Source organism: Habropoda laboriosa, unplaced genomic scaffold (genome assembly GCF_001263275.1).
Source record: "Habropoda laboriosa isolate 0110345459 unplaced genomic scaffold, ASM126327v1 scaffold333, whole genome shotgun sequence".
Classification (NCBI taxonomy): domain Eukaryota; kingdom Metazoa; phylum Arthropoda; class Insecta; order Hymenoptera; family Apidae; genus Habropoda; species Habropoda laboriosa.
In genome coordinates, this window is record NW_017100500.1 from 358,846 (window position 1) to 382,863 (window position 24,018).

Consider the following 24,018-nt stretch of genomic DNA (forward strand, 5'->3'; position numbering starts at 1 on the left):
GATACCAACTTGATCGAGGGCGTTCGCTCTCAGCCATCTCAGAGCGATTTGAATACACTTTGGTAATGCCTGGCCGGTTCTTTGCAACGACAACAACAACGGCACACCGAATACAGTTTTGTCCTTGTAATCGGGTGTCTTTATCTTTCGGATAAATTTCGGTAGCTCCCAATTCCAGCCTGTACGATGCGTGGGACAGTATCGTTCCATACACGCGGTCAACTTCAGCAACGCCAATTTTCTCAGTACCAAGAGCTGCCCGCAGGACATCGAGGCCATAGCTCGAGGACACAAGGGGTCCAACGGTTCAGGGTACAAAGATCCCCTCTGAAAACTGTGCCACCTGACAACGGTACCCTTGTGCCTCGGAGAGTCTTCTTCCTGATCCGAATCACGACTCGCCACCGTCGAACTACTCTCCTGACTACCGGCAAGTTCCGAACTCCTGGATCTCGATTTCTCCCTGTAAACGGTCACCTCTTTCGACAAAGGTTTGCCATCTCTGTAGGAATCGTCGCGATGCCTGAAACTCTTGTGCAGCTTGTCCTCCCTCTTCAACGCTGCCACCTTATCCTCCTTGTACCTCTCTTGACCTTGTCCCGAGAGTTTCTCCCTGTACCTCTGCGACTCCTTGCCAAGATTCAAGCTGCCACCGCGGCTATTTATCGGTGTTTTAGTCGGCGAGTCTTTCGGACTTTGGGGATGGGCGGTCACGTACTCCAACACCTTGGCATGATTGCTGTTCGCGTCTCTGAAGTACCTGTGCCGCCAACTGGTAGGCTGGCATTCGGAGTCGCTGAGCGCTCCTTGATCCTCTCGACCACGATGCAGAAACCTCTTCGCGCGATTCATCTTCGTGCGCGTCGGTGTCGGTGTCGGTCCACCTCCTTGCGAACCGTCCGAGCAGTAACTCGAGGAATCGTCGCCGAACGGACTAGACGCGTTCGTCAACGGCGAGGGTGGTAGGTGATAAGGAGACGCCGGTAATGTGACAGGAGAACCCGGCACGTGAAGCGGCGATCCAGGTAGAAGATCGTTGAAAGAGACCGGCGCCGGTCCAGTTGGTGACACGTCCACGCAATTCAGCTCCTTCATCTTTTGCTCCATCGACATCACGTCCAATATCTGTGGACCGCTGATCACGATCCCGTCGCGATTCTGGTGTTTTCGTCGCCGCGACTTCAGCGACTCGACCCGCCTGAGGAAAGCTTTGGCTCCGTCCCTCAGCCTCTCGGAGCCGGTTCTTCGAAATCTCGGACCGATCTCATCGGGAAGCGTACCAGGTGGTAAGCTGCTGTATCTCAGAGTGTCCAGCATCGTGTCCTCTGCCTCCTCCGCTTCCAAACGATCCTCGAGCGAGTCCTCTTCGGATTGCACGTTCTGACCGGCGATCGCCTGTAGCCTCTCGACGTTCGCCTGCGTCACGTCGCACACGCGTGACCAACGTCTCGTTTTCTTCTCGAACGTCCAATTCTCGCTGAGGGCGCACTGTGTATCCTCGTCGGAATCATCACCGCCACCCTGTAACACGGTCAAACACGCCGAGTGAGCGAGTGAATTTCAACGGTGCCCTTAATTAAAAGGAAAGTTACGAAACGCGACCTTAATCGCGCGTCTCATTTGCATAAGTAACAACCGTGCCGGTCATAAAGTAACAATCCTCCCTTTTTCCCCCTTCTCTCTTTCTCTTTCTACCTGTGCTCTTCTCTCTCTCTCTCTCTCTCTCTCTCGTTTACAGACGTTTCGACGTCGATAATGGGATGATTTTCAAGTATGTTCGTTTTTGGATGGGTTATTACAAGCGTGCCAGAGAGCTACGGCGTGTCTAGACCGATAAATTTTCGATCGCAAGGATAATCCACGACGGTCGGTGGCCTTGTTGATTATTTTCGGTGAACGGTTACGCGAGTCTTCTGGAAGATTACAACGAGAGCTGCACCTACGTCATTCAGAGGAGAAGAGGTGACTCATGATAGGCTGGTTCATTCGAGAGTGCGGAGAAACGTATCGTGCGAGATTAACGACTCGTAGCGAATGTTTAGCGGCCGCCGGTGGCACTGGTTGATAATCAATTTACGTTTGATGTAGCGACAAATTAAGGACCACCGTCGAGGACGTTGTAATTAATTGTAGAAAGCGTTTCGAGCTCGGGCCTGACGCTTTTACCTATGGCCTCTCGCAATCGGCAGCGACAGCGTACGTAAGCCACGGGAAGATCGATGTTCCTTCCGGTACGCGGGAGAAGAAAAACCGACGTTCTATCAGTTTCTTGCTTGCCACGAAAATGTCGCCCTTTTTTCTCTCTCTCTCTCTCTCTCACTCGAGAACGTTCGCATATTTTATACGCTTTCTATTTTAATGCGATACTCATTCGAACCTGGTCGAATCCTGGATTTCCCTAATTAACGCGAACGGATACCGCCTTACGTAATTCGCCGAGCAAAGATAACAGAACTCCGATCGCGTCGTCCTCCTTATTTATGCAACAGCTAATTATATCGCTTTCTTTTCGCGATAACAGCGTGTCCAGCAGATTGTGCAACGAACGTGAAGAAGAAGAAGAAGAGGAAGGGAGAATTACGCCATGCGTGCTTGCAAATTTAAAGAGCTCTCAGGAGAGCATGCGTTGTGAACGTCGTATCACAGAAAAATGATATATTCACATCGTTAACTGATTAAATCGATTGGTTTTTTACTCTCTCAACGATCTGACGTGATAGTTTTTCAAGTTTTATTACCAAGAGGGACAAACGACAGGGTAGATGAAACGTGGGATTCGACGCTAAGGATCGAGGCTACAGATGACTAAACTGAAACGTCGTTCCTTCCGACAACCGTAGGCAAAGCCAGTTCGTTTTCTAACAATAAGACCGACGCTCTGTCGCTCGTTACGAAACTTGACGCCTTTGTTGTTTCCACGTAGGGCTGCGAGAGCCAGTCAGGAGAGTGTGTGACCTTACGTGATCCTCGCCACATGACAATGGACCGGGTTTCACCTCGCGTTGCTTCGCACGGTTTCCATCGGTGGCACCGTGGCGAACAGCTAACTCCTCTTCGCCGTCTAGGAAGCGAGAATCACGACCTAACCATCTCGTCCCGCCATTTTTCCGGATACATAATGGAATTTGTCCCGCTACGCCGACGAATTCGATACTCGACCTAGCTCTGCCTTCTCGCGGCCCGTTCTAGTTTTCGTGGAATCTCGGCGAAGTGTCTTGGGAAGTGGGAAGATTAAGTTTGTGATAGGGTAGCTACGATGGAAGAGGAGTATGGTCGCAGCGCGCAAAAATTTCATACGGAAAAGTGGAGATCAGGAATTTTAGTGCAGTCTTGGATAGTGGAAAGATTAGGTTTATAACAGAGTATCTATGATAGAAAAGGGACAGTTATGCAGAGCGCACAAATTTGATACAGAAAAGTAGAGATCAGGAATTTTAGTGGAGCCTTGGATAATGGAAAGTTTAAGTTTATAATAGTGTCTATGATAGAAGAAAACAATTTGCGACAGAAAAGTAGAGATCAGGAATTTTAGTGCAATCTTACACAGTGGGAAAATTAGGGTATCTATGATAGAAGAGGGACATTGATCACGACAGAAAACAGACTGATAAAGTCTACGAATTGACGGTAAATCCTAAAAAGGCTTGAATCTACACCTAAAAATAAGTCAAAAATGTAGAGTACCGGATTCTTCCGACGAAGCTTCAATTCCGAATAAATCCACGCTGAAGATTCGTCGAGAAAACACGCACCTGCGCTTCTCTGAACATTTTCCACGATATTTCCTGCATTCAAAAGTTCGAATGCAAGAATAATTTCCTCTTCGAGCTGTTTCCTACATCTATTCTCGTCGTGGTACGCAAGATACTTGCCGTACAAAGCTGTACAAGTGAAAATTCATCGGTGTCAGGTCCGGGTACGATTACGACCGATCCAGCAGAGATAGCGTTTCTTATTACTATTTCATTGTTTATCCACCACTATCTAATACGGCAAACTTAAACTGCAATACTGCATAAACGAGGTCACGTCTCAGATAAATCTTCAACGTCGATCTACTCAAAAATGAAACTTCGTACGAAGAAATCTTACTCCACATTGTCGACTTGCTTTCTCATTTCAAATTCACCCCTTTTCACAGGTTGCATCACCAGTTCCGAGAATCAGCCAGAATTGAGAACAAAGAGAATATTGTTTCGGTAATGCTCCTCGATGCAAATCGGAATTCAAAGGTGAACTGAAACGCGAGACAGGCGCGTAGCGGTAGGAATTAGAACAGATTCAGTAGTGGCGGTTATTACACACTAAAGACACAGACAAATATGATTATAGAGGGATCAAATCACTCCTGTACGTAGCTTACTGCGGTTTAAAAGGCTTGAACCCTAATGACTGCGGTGCAACGAATAGAACGCCACGTATTTATAGATGTTTACGCTAGGCGGTGGACGCTGTACAATCCTTTCTTTCTTTCTTTCTTTTTTTTTTTTTTTTGATTTCTCCCTCATGGCGTAACGTTATTGCGGCGATAAATTTTAATCGTAAACGCGGCGCCGAGCTACGCGATCGTTAAACGAAATTACCAGAGCATTCGAGGAAAGGGAACGCGTGAAATGACATGCAAAGTGGCCACGCGGCCTTCGTAAAGCAGAAAACGTCCACCTTCTTTCCCTTTCCTTCTTTCTTTTTTCTTTCCCGTTTATTCTCTGTCCCGCGTTCGATAAACGTCAGCGGAGAAACAGCAACGGGAGGAGCTCGTCCGATTACGTGAGGAAATAATCAGCGTTGTCAGATGTGGGCCACGGTTAAAAATACGCGGCATTGCAGAAATGGGATATCCGTCGAGAATAAACCGACTGGCCGGACCAGAATAGAATTTTCGAATTTTCGATGAGTCCCCAGACATCAACCGACTAGTCGATCATCCGCGCCGAACGGAAACCATCACTCGCTGTCGCTATATCAGAGGGAAATCATGAGTGGCGCCAAGTGTTCACTTCGAACTCTGTTACAAATGATAATCGCTATACGTCTGCGAGGAATTCTAGAAAGAAACAACGTATCAGAAATAGACAGATAGGAGAAGTTTGCGTGTATCATAGGTATACACGTTGCGAGCCCATTTTTCAACGCGAGGAGATACAGAGCTTACGAGTTTCGTTTGGTGATCTGAGAAAGAAACTTCTTTAAAAAGTAACATTTTGTCTATTTCTTGCAGAAGATTTTGTATAGCTAATCATTGACGTATTGTCGATTTAATTTCATAATTTTAAATATATACGAATTTTCGAAAATCGTTTTTTAAATTCTTAGATTCTGCAACAGTAACTTACTAAAAATTGCACGAATTTTAAGTTAACACGAAAAATCTCAGAATTTTTGAACACTCGAGTAATCGTAATACTGGAGTGATCAATTTGCGAATGACGAGAGACACGATATTTCATATTACACAGGCTTAATCACTCACTTTATCAATGTCCACTCTAATTAAGGTAAAGGTATCAGTAGTTGACCAATTTTTAGAGAAACGTAAAAAATGAGATTTTTATAAGTGATACTCTTTTGAAAAAAATGCAGCTGACATGCCAAGACATCTGTCGGTTAAATTTCAAAAGAATTACATGTGACGAGAAGTATGCGTAGTAACAACGGACGTCTAAATTCATTAAGGTAAGTAATATGGTAAAAAGGGTAAAATAAGGTTTTACTACTTTTTTTCATTTTTAAGAGTGGTCAACTTTTGAAGCAATTACTGAATTTTTAAATATGTTTTTAAAATTTTTATAACATAACTTTTTTTTTTAATTAATATTGCTACTCGCTATTTAACGACAGAGCAAGTGGTTACTATTGTTCGCGTGGAGGATTTCTCTTAACTGGTGTCAACTACTGGTACCTTTACCTTAACACACCTGACTCACCTCAATTCCTCGTTTAATCCAATTGTTCCTTTTTCTAAATTTCCTCTCTATTTAAATCATTTCTACAGCAATAAATCTCACTAATTGTAAGTGGATTCCTGAGAAACCCATAAATGGCGATAGAAAATTTCCCAAAATTCCAAAGCAGCCCTGTCCTCGTCCCGCGCCGTAATTCATCCGAGCACAGCGAACGCTCCATCGGATTATATTCCACGGGTACGTTCCTCGAACGAAATTATCGAGAAGCACGTTGACGAGCGGTAATTCCTGCAGCAGCACGGTGAGGAACGTGTCTCGGGTACACCCTGTGTTGTCCCGCGACTGGTCCCAACCAAGGGAACCTTATCCTCAAGGACAAACGGGCTGAGAGCCGAAGCAACGCAACGCGGAGGAGGCGGAGAAGTCGCGTTTCGCGTGCGATTATCGGCGATCCGCCACTTATACTCCCCGTACATATCTGCATTTCCGTTCCGGCGTGTTACCATGGGACGTGACGATTCTCGTACGTGAGTTATTTCCGCGCGGCTCGCGCTGCTCAACGAGCCGTGTCGCCCCACGTTGCTACGACGTCACTTCCGTCTAGGCAGGTTGAACAAACCCTGGTGTTTTATGCGTGACAATGGCTCGGGAATGGACTCGTAAAACGAACAGTGTTTCGTGCGAGTTTCATGGGCTTCTACTATTTATTCTACGCGGTCTTAAACGCGAATGTTAGTTTATCCTTCTTTTTTAACTGCCCGTTACGTGCGTCTAGCATCTAAAGAGAACGGGATCTCTCTCTCTCTCTCTCTCTCTCTCTGTTTCTGAACACGCGTTCTTATTATTTTTAGATCCGCCTATCGAAGGTTCCAACACCGATTGATGTATTGAACGCGATCGTTGAATGCTGAGTAGCACTGTTTTCACTGAGGATAAGGAAGAGCTTGTGTAATTCGTTCGTGAGCCTCTACGAGTGTTACTTATGCGATGCTTGTTCGGAGAACTATGAATTATGAACAGGAAATTGCAATTATTCTTGAAATACGGTTGAGACGATTTGGAAATTTGCTTCGATTGGAGAAACGGTTTATAGTGAATAATTATCGAAAATATCGCGCAGTTCCAGTATAAACAATATGATAAAATCGCAGGCCGGTTAAAAAAATATACATAGAAATATTTCTGCAATATTTCAATTATAAAATAAACGAGCACTGCAAACAAGATAAAGAAAAAGATTCACGTGTTTCAGTTAGAACACTAAAAAACATCTCACACCGAAAGTGTGAAAGCAACTTCTGAAACAAATCGCCTCCGAAAATTTGCCTTTTCCCCAATCTTCCCTAATCTAGACCCAAGAAATTCACCGTACGCATCCTTCGAGCTTGCAAAACCAAATAAGTATCCGAGCAACTTCCACCGAATAGCCAAGACCGAACTCTCCAAGCAGCAAAGTTGCTGTATAAACAACGCGAACTTTCGCATCGCCGGAAAATAGAAAGACAAACGAACTTCCAGGAAAGACAGACAACCGTTTCCATACGGCTTTGAAATTCGTGGCGCTCGTATCTCACGTGCTTCTTAAATTACCCAGTTGCAAAACCCCCTAAACACGCGCGCGCGTTCGAAGTCGCACACGTTCGTTGCACTCCGAATTTAGAATGCACAGACGGTACAATGACCCAGATTGGCGTTCGTTAAAAGAACCACGGCGAATTAGCGGTAGCCCTCCCGCGTCAACTTTCAATTAAACGCCGCCTCTCTTGCCTTCGTTCACGATCCCCGTGGTTCCCTGTAATTGGTACGCTGGACCAACGGATCGCTCCCTTTGAACCGTGGATATATTTTTGGCCCGAAGAAAGAGGCGCGAGAAACCGTTCCCTCCGGTTTCCCTAGCTCCGTGGTATATACACGTCACTTTCAGCACAGCCGGAGCAAAGTCGGAAGAGAACTATCACGGGGAGAGACAGGGAGAGAATTTCAACCGCGAAAAGTGTTCCACGCGGACGTACGCTTAGGCCTTCGTTAAAAATCCTTTTATACGCGACCTCTTAAAGGCCGCGCGAGCTTGTGTCACTTCAGAGCACCGTAGTCAAAGGAGCCTTTTGACGCGAGAGAACGAGATAATGCGAGATATCTGACGCTGCGATGTCACCGCGGGGATAAATGATTCGAGAGGCGAAAAAATTAGTTACGCGGCAGTTAGGCGGAATAGAAAGTTGTTTGGACGAATGAAGGATTCGCGAGTATTCTGGAGTTATGCGCTTGTCGTTGTTGTTAATTCGTTCTTTATCTCGTGTTACTTGCTAGATTGTATCCTTGGTATTCTGCGCTGATAAGTGAAATGTATGGAAAGAGAACGATATCATTTGCACATTGAGTAATCGAAGTGTGCATGAGAAAATCGTTTCTAGGGAGATTGTAATAGTAGTTCATCCAGAGGCGTGAAACTGTTGATTTTTAATACATTATACGAACGAAGAGTGCAAAGTAGGTAAAATCGAATTTTGAAAAAGACAAAAATCCGTGAAAAATTCACTTAGAGGCGTGAACCTTCTGATATCTGAACAAAGAGTGCAAACTAGTTAGAATAGAAATTCTGAAAGAAGGTAAAGGTCCGTGAAAAATTAATTTAGGGGCGTGAACCTTTTGATATCTGAACGCAGAGTGCAAAATACTTGAAATAGAAATTTTAACAGAAGGCAAAAATTCGTGAAAAATAAATGTAAAAAATTTTCAAGAGATTTCCAAAATAAATTGCCATATCTCCCACAGAAAAAATGCAACCTCCTTCCACAGCCTCTCTCTTCGAGCCCACACCGATTCACCATCGAGCAGAGAGTGAGAGCGGTTAATCGAATCTTTTCGGAAATCAATTCAGTCTGACGGACGCGAGTCGGAGGAACGAACGGAACGTTGGGCGGGGGTTGAACGGGGCTATCAGCATTTTAAATCACGACGTCCAGGGCGATGCATCATTCCGGGCAGGATGGGAGGGAAGCGGAGCCGTTGAATTCGCGCGGTGTCTCGTCTGCTGGAAACAAGAGCGAGCCGAACGAATTGTGAGAACAAAAACGGCGTACGCTTCTCACGAGCCTCATCGATTCTGCCCGGTTGAAATTCTCCTGGTTCGAAAGTATGGTATCGCTTGTACGCGGAGAGATACCTTCGAGAGCGGCTGGCCAAAGAAATAGAGGAGAACGACATTCCATGGATTTCCATCGCGGTTACCTCTCCAACTCGCCAGCCCGCGGATTTCTTCATTGACAATCGTGATTCAGTAACGAGCCTCCGGGAATCGTACGGTTCGAGAAGCTCTCGTTTCCCTTTTTCCAACCGGTCTCTCTCTCTCTCTGTTCAAGATCCACGGGACGACGCGTCGTCGTCGTCGTCGTCGTCTTCGTCGCCACCGTCGTGGCAATTAACCACCTCACGAACCAGATCTGGTTCCCTGGATTTCCAGCCGGAGCGACCTCTTTTTGCCCCCACGGATTCGCTGATGCTGCTGCCGACCGAGCTTTTCATTATTCCAAGCTGACATCGGTAGTACCAATAACCGTTTCCGCTCCATTTTGCAACAGGGACCCGACTCCGACATCCACATGCGAGAATTCTTCACGCCACGTTTCGACATATCTACACCTCTTTCCGAACGTTGGCGAGAACTTTTGCGTTGGAGATGATACAGCTACGTTTCGTAACGTAACAGTGTCAACGCGCTGAAGAGGAAAACGCATTCCCAGGTTTTTCGTTGTGAAAGCGGGGGAGAAGAAGGGACATTTTCTAGAGATTCTTCGTGTACACTTTGTTCAACCGTGTTTGAGCAAAAGCGTCTCCTTGGAACACGAGTTTCGGAGAGGTTTCACAGATAAGAATTGTTTGACCGAGAGATCATTTTATGAGAATAGTTCGGAAGGTGTTATTTTAGACGGTGTTTCAAACACGTGAAATAGATCACCTTCGAAATGTGATAAAATAAGATTCGAATTTCGGTCAGATAAAAATAATAGAAAATTTGCAGGGTTCGCGCGGCGAGGTTGCCAGAACGGATGTCTTCGTCCAGTGTCAGAGGAACTTTAGAAACCACTTAATCTGATGTCATTAATTGTCGCCATGTTATAGTTGTCCTCGCCTACTTCTCGCACATCCGGTACCATTCTCGCGCAACGAGCGGTTCTTGCGTCAATCTGAGAATACTTTTACAACACGTGAATTCCACTCTGACTCTGAAGGATATCATTCATTATACAAACTGCTTGCCGCGTTGTTTCCACTCTCGGTCAAACAATCTTGACAAGCTTCGCCTACGTTCGCGTTTTGAATAAAAAACAAATTTGATTTTCGTTCTAAACAGCCGTCGAAAGATTCAGAATTTTAGCAAAAATTAGGTCGCCGTTGATAAGCTTTCGAAATGCAAATTATATGCTTGTTAGATATTTTTCTATGTATTTTTACGAACGCTAATTGTAGCAATTAAGGTAGCATTATTATTTCAAGTTGGAATATTAAAAATATGTCAACAGTATGTTCATCGACACAGTTTTTACGTCTAACGAGAATTAAAGTTTTACGAGGCGAATCCTGCTGCTAACAACCAGCCCCTGATTGCTCGATTAACTGCAATCAATCGACCAATTTTAGTAATAATTTAGTCACCTATCAAAGGGACTTTAATCAGTTCTCAGTTTCTCGATTGAATATTCAAATTTCTCTAGATCCATTACAGCGATCCAAAGATCTCTGTGTAAATCACACAATTGCCCACCTCTATGAAACTACACATTTCTTGTCTAAAGATTAACAAAAATACATGCATTAACCAAACAACCTTCACGAAAATCAACATTCATACATTGGCGACAGACATTCACACACCTTAACCAACTACCCCCAACACAGAAACCGAAAAATCAATGTACAAGAGGGTTAATCAACCCTGCAAACCAGTCATCGTCTCAAGAGCTTTCGTTGTTCACCAGTTAACGAGCACGAACAGCGATATCGAGCCACCTTCGCAACAAGTAAATCCTCATTTACCAGATCTAGATCTCGTGCTTGATCGACGGATCGAACCCGATCGTTCAGCCTCTCTTGCTCTTTTGCATTCAACGTCGATTTCCATCTGTCCCCGCGGCGGCTAGTTCGCTCCTCGTAAATAGCAGACGCTTTTACGTTAATCGTGCTCTCGACCATAAGCGAACGAGCAACTTCCAAGCGAGCAAACGGCCCGTGCGGAACACGTTAGGGTATCGTGATGCAAATTTCCCGATATCGGCGAATGAGCTTGCTAATTTCGACGGTTATCCGCTAATGCAAAATTCCGCGCCGCTCCGGCGCTGGTGTATAGGTGTTTTATTGGTCGAAAATAGAAACGAGAAGTATATACGGTCGGATAGACTGTGTGTGTGTGTGTGTGTTGGTGTTAACTCGAGCCGATAGTATGGCTCCGATTAGGAGGATACTTTGTCTCTGGTTGTACGTTTAAATTCGATTAGAACGAGTACATCGGTCGAGGAGATTCTAATTTGAATTTTACCGGTATCGATAGAGCACACAGCCGTACGCTCCGCGGAAAAAAGGGGAGCGTGTATCGAATATTTTTAGATAGATCCAGTTCTAATGTTGCACAGTTAGTTACCGTTGGTAGAGCAAATCGTCGTGATTTTACTGCTCGTCGCTTTTTATTACTCTCGCTGTAACGCGCGTTTTATCGGCATACCCCCGCGTGTGTTTCCGTGTAGTATGAATTTAACGAGAGAACATGTTTCATTTGCTCCAGTTAAGATTCAGTTTAGATCGATGCGGGATTAATTGCCCCGTAAATAACGCGCGGATAATCCATACGTACACACACACCGCGCGATTTGCATTTATCGGGAAGATTGAAATGCGCGGCGTTTCGCGGTGAATGAAAGAGAAACAGAAAGAAACGCCGACGGTTGTTTGAACATGATCAATTTTCGCATTGGATGTCTTTTCTCGATTCTATACACGCCAGGCAGAATATTACGGTAGGATATGCGCGTTTATTTTCACGGTTCAACCTACGCGACCGATACATTTTTCACGAGCCCGAGCTATTGATTTTCCATTAACCGTGTCCATTAGCATCGCGAACGAAACAACCGATTAAATAAACAAACGTTCGGTCACGTTTCGCCAATAATCGAATCGCCCTCGGCAAACATCAAGCGTGCGTAATTTCCGGGAGAGCTCGCTTATTAAACGAGGGAAACGAAGGTGATTGATAACAAATTAAACTTGTGCAGTGTTGCGCGACGTTGTTTCTACCACTCGCAGACGTAATCGATGGATTTTTGCAGGGGGGGGATTGAAGCAAAATTTCGAATTAAAGTGGTATCCTTGTTTCACCGAATACTTCTTTGGAATACTCAATTGCGGAGAGTGTAATAGTTGGAGGGAAGATTCCTATCATACGAAAGCACTGATCACAATTGTGGGACGATAAGGAAACAACTGCATTATGATACCCTGAAATATGGAAGAATCATTGGTGATTTAGTGGTTCTTCATAAATTACTATACAATCACATCAGTTGCTTCGAAATCTTGAATATGCGCTAATTACACACCTCGAACGTACTGATAATCAATAAAATCCCATTTGAAACAAGTATTCCCATTTGATTAATTCTTTTTAGCAATTCACTAATCGCGCTGAGATGAAAAATCATTACTGCCGTTTATAAGAATCATAAGCATTTAAGAATCCTAATCGAACACCTCAGGCCCCAACGATAAATTTCACAAAAGTATTATAATTTTCACGAATAATAACGATAAAATGCTACTTTCAGCACCCTCCACGCGAATTTTCGCTCTCCAAACAAATCTCCCCCCAAAAAGTTTCACCTCGATCCAACTCTCGTCGCGCAGCAAACGCAAAATTGGCCGTCCACCTGAGAAAAGATTCTTCAATTTCAATTCCAACCGTCGCGTCGAGTCGCAAATCGAGTTCTTCATCCCCGTTGGCGCGCGATGGCGGCTCGAGTTCCGGTTCCACGCCACGCTCGGGTACACGTATACACGCGAGAAACGTCGTCGCCGTGCCTTGCCAAGGCGCTCGGGACGACGACGCCACGCTGTCTGGCGCGGCCACGTTTCTCGTGCCTCGAGAGCTCTCTCGCAACTCTCTCACGGTGAAATCATTTCGCGGTGCTCCTCCTCGTCGTCGTTCCGCCCGAGGCTGTGCGTGACACTTGTCCACCACGCACCAGGTGAGCCTGGAACAGCCAAAACGGAAGAGAGACACGGCTTTCGTCCTGTTGCGGAATCCGCGCGAGGGAAAGCTGTACACACACAGCTCCGCGCCTTTTTTCCACGCTGCTCCAGAGTCTACGCATCGGGAACGGTGTTCAACGTGAATGGGAATTAACGAGCCTGACTCTCGTGACGCTTCGACGGGACATTATTCAATTTTCGCGCCGTTTTGGAGAGAAATCCGCCGACCACCTTGTTTCAATTTTATCGAATCGCTCGTGAATGACGGCGTGTGCTCGATCTTTCCAGCGTTTCAATGGGACTTTGATACGCTCGTTCGTGTGAAATTGTTTGATTTACGCGATGGTTGTTGTTGATGCATAGGTTGGATAATTAGAATAATTAAGCGAACCGGAGTTAACATCGTGTCTTACGATCTGTTTTTTAATGGATACGTGAGATACCGTTAATTGTGAGTTGCTCTAAAAGTGTGCTTGGTAATCCTTAATCTCAGCTGGAGTAGAGTTACAGTTGAAATTGCATTCTTTTAGCGGGTACGATCTGTTTTTGCCGTGTCGGAATCTTAATTTGTGCAATGAACGTGACTAGTTGGTACAATGCTCTACGTTCGTAACATTTTGGTAAATCGTTAGTGAACATCTGGTACATCAATAGATCAATGCATTGTTTATAAAAAAAAAAAGGGTAAATGCAAATTTGCTGATAACACATCGAGTAACAAAAATATTTTCTCCTCTATTGCAAAGCATTTCAAACATTTCTTAAGCGCGCAAAACCTTTTCGATAAGGAAAATCTACCACAAGGTACTACGACAGAAAATACCACAACGTTCAATCAGAGAACCTTCGAAACGATGCTCCTTGATTGAGAGATCCCCGGGTTTGACATGACAGGTTCAGATGTATCAGTCGGAACATCTAAATAGCAATTGTAATACAAGACGTGACAAGACAAGCTTTCCTTTATGAAGCAATCGTCGATTCTACATGACAGTTTTCGAAACAGCATCTCTGTAAATTTGATTGAGACGCAGATCTTCGACGTTCACCTTCGAATGCAACAAAGTAGGTAGGGGGAAGAGAGGCTGAGGATTGTTATTCCTATTCCAAAGTACCACTACACAGCACCGGCTCTCTAAACATCGAACGTTGCGCAACACGTTCAAACAGAGCAGAGGGGAAAACTTGGGAATTTTTCCACACGCATAATGCAATTAACGCTCCTCCATTTTTCCCCCCGTTCCAACTGAACGTAGGTAAACCACCGCGTGAAAGAAGGCAGGCCGTCACGGCGTGCCGTTCCAGCAGCGTGAGAATTCCACCGTGAAATTTCTCAATCTTCTATGCAGCAGCTCCCGCTGGAATTCCACCGAAAATACCACAGAGATTGTTATCGAACCTTGAAATCGCACGAAATACCCGACGAATTTCGTGCACGCACGCCACGTTGTTTTCCAGCTGAACGGCTGCCTCGTAGATCGTTTAACGAACGAACGAGTGTGTACCGTACAGGTTTCAAAATCACCGTCGCAAGTTGCTTAACCGCCGCGCGCGGTTCGATAAAATCCCGCTGGTAACGAAACGAGGCTGGTTATCGTAACACAGCTCGGAACACGAAGGATCGCGATAGCGAGAAAGATAGAGGCTGCTCTCTGGGGTGAAGTAGCACCTGCGGGAAACCGCAGCCGGGCCAGAAACGACGATAAACCGGAGAGGTCAGCCAATGTGCTCGATAGAGCGTCGATCGATCGAGTCCCGCGAGAACCGCCAATAAGTCGACAACTTTATTCGACGCTGGTTATCGGGGCCAGCGACGCGAATTCCTTCTAGCGCGCTCGTACGTTTTAAACGTCGCTCCATTACCGGGCGAAGCGGCTTCGTATAGTCGGTGGAAGAAATATAGCGAGATCGAGAGATCGGTGAGACGTCAAAGTTTGTGTGATCGAGCGTATCGACAGATTGAAATTTGGGAGGTTCGAAATTTTAGTTAGAAACGAACGAAGTGTGTCTTAGCTTCGATTCAGCCAGGTGACAGGAATTATTGGGAACTTAACCCTTTCTGACTCACCTTGCAAAAATTCAACATGGTATAGTGACTTTGTTACCGAGAGTGTTTTATCGTATTTACTTCTAATTATCGCAGTTAGCACTGTACTATATCGGTGTCTTTCCCGTTTTGACTATCAGGCAGCATAGTTTTCCTCTGAAAGCGATTCCCGTCTATTTTTTATTTTACGAGCACTACGTATTGCTGGTTCTCACGATACGCATAATTTGTTTATTATTCACATTTTAGCAAAAGTAAAAGTTTCTTCGGCATTCTTCGTAGCCTGCAATTTTTCTGTAGGAAAATCCTAATTTGGGGTTTAAAGGGCCAATGCGTTAATTTACGAACTCGCTGTGTGTTTTCCATCGTTAATGCTCAATTCACAACCCCAATCCACCGACTATACGTACCAAGAGGAACAGTAGAAACGACAGGCTAGTAGGAGTAGGCCGAGATGAACGCGTGATCGGTCGTCGACGCATGGAGAAATATCAAGGCTCGTGCGTGTACGTGTCAAACGGTCGAACGATATAACAGGTTTAACTTAATTTCGTTAAAATATCGCGTTGGCTTATCTGAGTGTGCCAGCGGCATTCTTGATGCCCGGTGCGGGCACCGATTGCACGGTACTAAAACGGTGGGCGAGCGAACGGTTCTCTCTCGTCCGCGGTGGGGTTGATTTAAGTAAAACCACGTATCGCGGTCTTCATCTCGGTGTGACTTACGCTAATTGGCTTCTGAACGGTCCGATGGAAATTTATGGTAATACACCGGCTCGCCCGCGAGCACACTAACGATACCACACCGCTTCTACACTCTGTTCCTGCACGTTTCCACGCCGACCCATCGACGAACACGTCGCCGCGTCGGGTTTGCCTGGCCTGACTGCTGGGCCTGGTGCGTACAGAGAGCATCGTCCCTGATAACTGCACCGCGGCTAAATAAAGCAGTGAGATATGACGGCCACGGCGGTAAGTGGCCGCGAGAACTCGGCCGTCTCTCGTCTGCGACAACGCTCGCGACGATCTGCCACCGATCGTTTCGCGGATCGCAACCTGCAAGTGGATCGAGGAGTCTGTAGGTAGTTCTGAGTGAATTAGGTTGATGGAGCTGGGTAGATTGCGGCGGAGTCGTGCCTAAGAGGATTACTCGATCGCTACAATTGCTGTAGAAGCTGGGGAAGTTCGTTTCTAACCCTTTAGTATCGAGACCACTTGTCTCTAAACGGAATCTGAGTTTATACTTCATTGTCACAATTTAGTGGAGAATTTTGAACAAATTGACTGTGATGCACAGTATTTTTATAAGGAAAATTCCTGATTTTTTATGCGATATTTCACTATCGCAGCCTAGAGAAAAATTTTGAAAAAATTGACAGCGATGCACAGTATTATTATTAAAAAATTCCTGATTATCTGTGAAATGCCCATTGTGCAAAAAGAAATTGATTTAATAAATAAAACTGCCAAGTAGTCTGTGCCAACAGCTTGAAGGCAGACGTTTGAAGTTAAGGGTTAACTGTGAATTTTTTCGAAAGTACATCTCGAACGCGGAGGATCACCGTTGAAGTTTCGAGCCTTTGACAGCCGATCAACGAGGCTTTCTCCGCTGAAAGAAACCAAACAGACAAGGTTCCTGAAACTCCTACAGCACAATAAGAGTCATCGTGAACAACAAACGCGCGTCGAAGAGAAAACGAACGTGCCTTCTTGACATGAAAACATCGATCAGCCGAATCGTCGTCGACTTATGAAAGCAACTTGCGGAACAACCGAACGAAATCAAATTCAAAGGCCAAGAATACCTTTGATCACCGCGTTAATTACAAACGGATAGCCACAAACGCAGGAAGAGGTTCTTCGGTGAAGTAGGCGAAGGTGCTTTCTAAATTCATCCGCGGTGAAAAATCGCCGGCGGAAAGTCTACCTGAGATTCATCGTCGTACGTACGAATTATACAGGAGGCGAGGAAGGTGATTTGAAATTTCCCCGGGCGTTTCTGTCGCGTGAAGTCGCGTGATCGCGCGAGGCACAGGTGCGAACCCGTGCAACGGACTACTAAAAACTAGATCCAACGGGCTGCGTACAAGCAGATCGTTATAACGGTCCGGAATAGAAATGCGTGTATGTACTCACGCGACTGCCGGACATTTATATCGCGCTAATGACCGTTTCCAGCCGGACGGTACGTCACACGGCGCTGAGAACGTGTCGCGGCTCGGGAGCCAACCTGCTTTTACGAGAGCTGCCTCGAAAATCTCGAGCGACTCGAGGCCAAAGACACTTTCCAACGAAGAAACGAACGACGACGGAAATGACACGATTTCGACGATTCAATTCCAGTGAGACGAAAAGTCCCTGGGAATTCGTGGATTTTGCAACACAATAACGCACCAGCTCACACTTTATCATAATTGTTCGCGACTTTTTTGAGAAAATTTGACTGAAATCATTCGGCAAACACTGTGCAATTTTTCCTGTTCTCAAATTGAAATTTTGTTGTTTTGAGTCAATTTAGGCGATAAATTCGAAAAATTGGAAAAACTGTTATCGCAAGTGTACATATTTTGACGGAGATCGAGTACATGAACAATTTGGGTTTTATTTGATCAGTCCAGGAAATTTTTCAACAGACTAGTAATCGAGCTAAGAAACTTTGTACGCCTGTTCGAACGTAATACGTTCCTAATTAGAGGAAGGAAGTGTAGTTACGCTGGGGGAGCTCGACTGCGATCGGTCGACCCGAGAAATTGGAAATTGTTTCCTGCCTCGATATCGTTTTCACTAAAAAAGATGAATACACTTGGTGTTGGAAGAGCAGAGGAAGCGAATCCTGTGATCATGCAAGTGTATTGCCGTTTTGTTGGATGGGCGCTAATTTTATAATCGATGATCCGTTGATAATTGCACGACAAACTGTGCCGAACTTCCTCCTTCGATCCTCGATGCATCCTTTGATTATCGACGATTCAAGCTGTCTCGTTGCAACGAACGTTCCTGTTTTTTTGGGTTAATCTCCTTTTAAGTATTATCATATTAAGTCGTAAATAGTTGGACTTCGTATGCTCGTGTTTCTTTTCCAAACTGAAATATTCCACGTAGGAAGAAGCATTTTATTTTCGAATTAGCTTCGAACAAACTAATTGCTTAATGACAGTCCAGATAACGCTAATATATACCGAGTGTCCCACCAGCTCTGTCCACCTGAAACTGATGGAACACCCTGGGACACGTATCGAATGAAATATTCCAACGCTATATTTACCTCTTCAATCTTGAAAAAAAAAGACCACGTTCCTCAGAGAAAGAAATTAAAAAACGTCGTTTCAATGTAAAGTTACATCCTCGATACTCCAGAAACCTATCTCGAACAGCAATTCTAGGTCGCAATAGCTAGTTAAATCACCTACAAGCCGTCACCCTTCGAATTCCACGCTCACGTTCGATCGGGTCCTCCGTTTAACTGGACGTCAAGGATTAATCGCGAGGAGGCCACGATCTATAATTCCCCGTGGGGCGATTCGCAAAAGCGGCGCCTTGTCTCGAGGACGAAAGCTCTGGGCTCGGAGAGGCGAAGAAAGAGAGAAAGATAGAGAGAGAGAGAGAGAGACGAGGCGGTTCTCTGTCGTGGTCGGTCCAGGAGAGCAGGTTGACAGGCGCAACGGCAGCCGACATTCCTTCGTCAATCGGGTAAACCGGTTGCCATAAATTCGCGCGAACGAACGCGACTGTCCCGTGGCCCGTTTCAGGCGTTTTCTGCCGGCGATACCAGTATCCGCTTGCCTCGGTACTTTTTCTCCTAGTACGGCGGGGACGCAGGTTCTCGATCCGCGACGCGTGAACGTCGATCAGCGGAGTAAATCGCGCGCCACCGCAAAAACCGTATTATTTTGCAATAACTTCGCCAGAGGTCCGTTGATTGCACGCTGAAATAACCCCCGTACGGTTTCTTTTTTTCATTCTTTTTCATTAACTTTGTATAATATTTCCGGCCTGGTGTGTATAAACTGGAGGTGTTTTTTTCGTTTCTTTTTTTTTCAGCGATTTATCGATCGTGTGCTTGAGCATAGTAATAGGGCTGACGTAGAGCGGCGTCAGGTGTGTGGCGCAGAGAATTTTTCCACGAAAACCTGTCGAAATCGTTCTCGTCGGTTTTGTTGCGTGAACTTTGTTCCGGAAGGGACGTGTACTTCTTTTTTTTTCGATTTCACCGCGAGAGAGACAGAGAGAGTTTACGAGTTTCCATTAATCCACGTCGTCGCTAAAGCGGCGAGACACTCAATCTTCGTGTTACTTCGCCACTGCTAACTGGACACCTTTTCCCGCGCTGATGAATATTCATCGACGATTTATCACGATGCAAAAATCGCGCCGTTTCCGATCGAAGGTCGCCACACACACACACACACACCGGGGCTTTTTCGTGCTCGACTATTTGTTCCAACGCTTGATACGCGTTATTTCCGCTCCAGTTCGAACGAACAAAGCTCGACCCCGCGCATCTGTTGCCGTTTCCTCGTACGGGGCGGAAATTTGGTTAACCGGCGCCGCCGGAAACGTCGAAACGGTGAAATTTATACTCGGTAGAAAATTCGTACGTAGCAGCTTATCCTGGCAAACCCGTTAATTCTCTTCTTCTTCGGTTTTATCGTACTGGCAACATTTATATCAATTACTCGGACACCTGATGTACACCGCGCGGCATTGTCTTCGACTTCACTCCATTTACAACAGAAGCAGCCAGGAAACAGGTGCATATAGGAATATAGAAGCACCTTGGAACGATGAAAATTTGTCATGCTCCAATTCACGTGCACAAAAACTGACAACGAGACGTGCGCCTCGTGTATCGCAATACACTTCTGGCAAATATTCTGCCCCACTTACCTGAAATACCCTATCCGTCAATTTTTCATTTGCCACAAATTAGAATATCCTTTATGCTCTATAGACCACCAGAAACAGCGTAATTTCTAATCCAATTCCTAACCGTTTCACAGACAATTTTACCAGGTGTTACTTCATTTCTCTAGAACGTTCGAAAATGTTAACCAAGCTAAACAGAACATTATTGCACAGACTAAAATTACCGCGAAACTCACCTTTTACACCTTTCGCTGCAATTTTTTCACACCGGCAATTTCCACTCTGTTCAATTCGCCGACAATTACACCGTTCGCGAATGCACCGGGAAAAACAGTCAGAAAAATCTTCTGGCAATTTGGAAAACCTGTCTCTAGGGTAGACGTAGGGACGTCGGGATACGTGAATTCTCGAGGAACTGGCCGATGAGAGAACCGGGCACGGGAAGTCGCGGAGCGAATTTCATCGCGCTCTAGTATGCAGCAGGCGTTTGTATTTGCGCAATCGAACGCGGCTGGTGCAGGTGCAACTGGCAGCCGTGCCGCGCAGTCTGCCAGCCACGGACTTTCAGCAGGGGCTCCGTCTCGCGTGTACCGAACCAGTTTCCACCTTTTACGCGGCGACCAAGGCAACGAGGATCGCGAATGTTACCGTTGTCGTCCGACTCGTCATCCTCGTCGCCGCTCTAAACGCGGCTGCACGCGTGTAATTACCCGCTTCTGGTGTCTGTGCCTCTAGTTAGGATGCTAGAGCTCGCTCTGAGCATCGGTTGAAAGAGGAACGAGAGGGGAAACGAGAAAGACAGCAGCCGGATAGAGAACACCTTTTATAACGAGCCACTCCGCTCGGTAATTAACTGTTTGCCAATTAATGAGCCCGCGAATTCTTCGCCTCGTTTCTGCGCTCGTGAGCGTGGTACGCGAAATGGAGTACGCGCTCTCTTTTCTTGGAACTAGAGACGGTTGTTTAGGTAAATTCTTGTTTTGCGCGTTGATGTCGAATTTCTTTGTTATTACTGTGGAGTGTCTATTTTTGTACGATTTTGTACGAGGCAAACAGATCGATTAAATTGCAATTTTTCCAATTTTAGTGTCAATGATTGGTGCTTAACTTACACAAATAATAATAATTTTATCGGTCTATCTGAGAAGCCACTGTGAAAAATAGATTTAAAAGAATTAAAGCTGTGTCTTCGAAATTTTCACACCGCAATTTAGGTCACTGCCTAATCGCCCTTTCGTTCCACAAGTTTTTCCACTTTTTTGGTAGAGCCAAAATCGTTGCTACAAAATTTCATTGATTCTCCGTTAAAATATTTCCCGCTTTCGACATGAACTTACGGCACGCCACAATAATAGTTTTCTATAATCACACCTGCTAGATTTCCAATAATTGGAAAAAATATTATCGTCCAGATTTTCTATCAATTAAAACAGCTCAACACATAACGCTTTCGTTCCTACTTCGAACTTCCAAACGAATTCCATCGTTGCGTCGAATATTACGCATGAGTCAACCTAATAATTACATATTTTTCTACCCGTATAATATTCGATCGGAATACGTGTATCGTATTTTCTGGCCGCAAGACTTCGAGGTTGCCCCGCCTCTGTATGAACTAGAACGTAGAAAAATGTTAATTATAGAAGTTCAGTAACTGCTCCACGAGAGATTTAGGTTTCATAAGATTTCGCGTTCAGCTATGATTGACTGGATATGATTGTACCGAGTGGATTTTAAAGAAATTCCGCGATCGCGATTAGAACTGGTTCTCCTAATTGGGTATCGAGAGACCAACGAGCGAGCACCGATTACCTCTCAGACATCGAAAAGTGAAATTGAACTTTTCCATAGATTCGAACGGCAATTAGGTTCACGATCGGTATCATCGCCATACACTTATATACACACACTTCTAAACGAAAGTTCCGAATGCCAAGCGGTAGCTTCATTATCCTTCATTATCGCCGGCGTATACAAATCTTGATATTAGTTTAACCGTGTAGATCACGCGGTCTTATGTCACCGATCCTCAAACATCCTTACATAATATCTAAATCTATCCAGCACAGCAGCAGCAGCGCTTTCACTTTCATCTCATCCCACGAGGCGAACGATCTTAATTAACTCTTCATCTACGATCCTTGTCCTCGATTTATCCATCTGTACAAACAGTACTTCTGTTACTACTCGATTAAACCACGCTACCTCGCACCTGTCGCGGCGCGAAAAGGTCAACGGCGTGTCTTCTCGTGTTCAGGAAACGTCCAACGGCCCCGTATTACTCCTCTCTGTGCAATTTCGCCGAATTCCGTCTCCGCGGTGTATAGAGCCAGTGAAACGAGGCGATGGAAAGCGCACGGGGTTAAAGGTTCCAAGACGTTTCAACGTCTCGCAGCCGCGCCACGATCCACTTACGCGTTTCCAGAAGTCGCCCGGGCCAAACCGTCAAATTACTTTCGAGCGAACGAAAACGTTGGGGAAAAGTGGGACACGATGCCGCGGCGTCTCGGCGAGCACACACAGGCCGATAACGCCGCCGTTCGTAAATCGAGCTGTCGTTTCCTGGCCCGATCGCGCACCGGTAATTACCGCTGTCCCTTCGACACGCGTCGAGTCGCGATTCACCGGCTCGATGAAACGAACGATCTCGCCAGCCAACAATTACGGGGATGAAGAGGAGAAGAAAAGAAAGGTGCACCTTCTGACAGCGAAAGTCCTCGCCGATTCGAGGACTTCTATCTGAGAGAGGAAACGTGTGCACGTGAACACGGAGAGTAGACGATTGTCTGATAAAATTCGAAAGGGAGCGTGTCTTTTACGCGTTTCACGAGGAAACGGGGGATTTTTGAAAGGTACGACGATTTAATGTAACGTAAACGGTTGTTTCAGAGGGGAAACCGATTGGCAAAGAGACAGTATCACGTACGAATGTGATTCACGATCTGCGGACAGGTGTGATGATTCATGATTGATTCAGAGTATTCGTGGAATCGATCCCAGGGAACTTTCTTTTTTATTCGTCATCTTTTTATGAAACCTGTTTGTTTATTTGTTTGAAGTGTTTGGCACTTGTACGGGGGGAAAAGGAGCGCAGAGTGAAGTTATACGAGTTACCGATACGTCAGGGCGAGGAGACAAGTCGTTCTAATTTCATTAGATGTCTAATGTGAAATATGGTAATTTTTAGTAATTAGCAAATCGGTCACTGCAGTGATTACTTGAACGTTAAAACCTTCATCTTCTATTTTCGAATGTAAGTCACAATTTTCATCCCCACCTGAAAAATCTGCTTAATATGAAAGAATCAATCGATTGCTTGTGAAAGTGTTTAAACCTCCACCAAGGTATCCTAAGGTCTCGAAGCTTTCCCAACCAATACACTCCACGAATACAAATTCGACGCTAGGAACAAACGTAACCCTTCACTCCGTGTGACAGCCAAAAATTCTCCAAACCGAACCTTCGAAGCTCGATCCCTCTGTGGCAACGCCGTGACACAAATATTAATTTCCAGATCCTTTCTCTTTTTTTCTTTCTTTTTTCAACGTCAGCGATCGAAACGATTCCCAGAAGGAATCGAGGCGAAATGGCCGGACAGAGCGTCTCTAACTTTCTCCCCGATCGAATCCTGGCGAGCACCGAGCGCCTATTAATTTTGACAATCGAAAAGAAAAAGCCGAGCCACCCGACCTTGCGAACCAAGGGAAAAGCCCTGTCGAGTGAAAGCAGGCGGCACGTGGAAACGTATAAATCGATCATCCACCGAAGGGAGCCGCCGCGTTGCGAAAGCAAAAGCTGGCTGAGAAGCCTCCGGCGTCGACGTGGCTCTCGTGAAACGTTCCGCGAAACGAGCGCGCCTTACGAAATGGCTGATTAGTCGATACAGACCGCTCGTGGCACGTAACGACGTCCGCGTTTCAATGAAACACACCGTGCACGTTGTAAACGCCTGGAGAAGCCT

At 45.5% G+C, this 24,018-nt stretch overlaps 1 protein-coding gene across 1 annotated transcript in view; it reads right to left on the reverse strand.

Annotated features, from left to right (window-relative positions):
- Positions 1-24,018, reverse strand: part of LOC108576133 (stAR-related lipid transfer protein 13) — a 216,027-nt gene that overhangs the window by 1,971 nt on the left and 190,038 nt on the right. Inside the window, 1 exon segment of the mRNA XM_017939065.1 lies at positions 1-1,521. This exon segment is cut by the window's left edge and continues 6 nt beyond it. Within this exon segment, the coding sequence (XP_017794554.1) occupies positions 1-1,521 (1,521 nt within the window).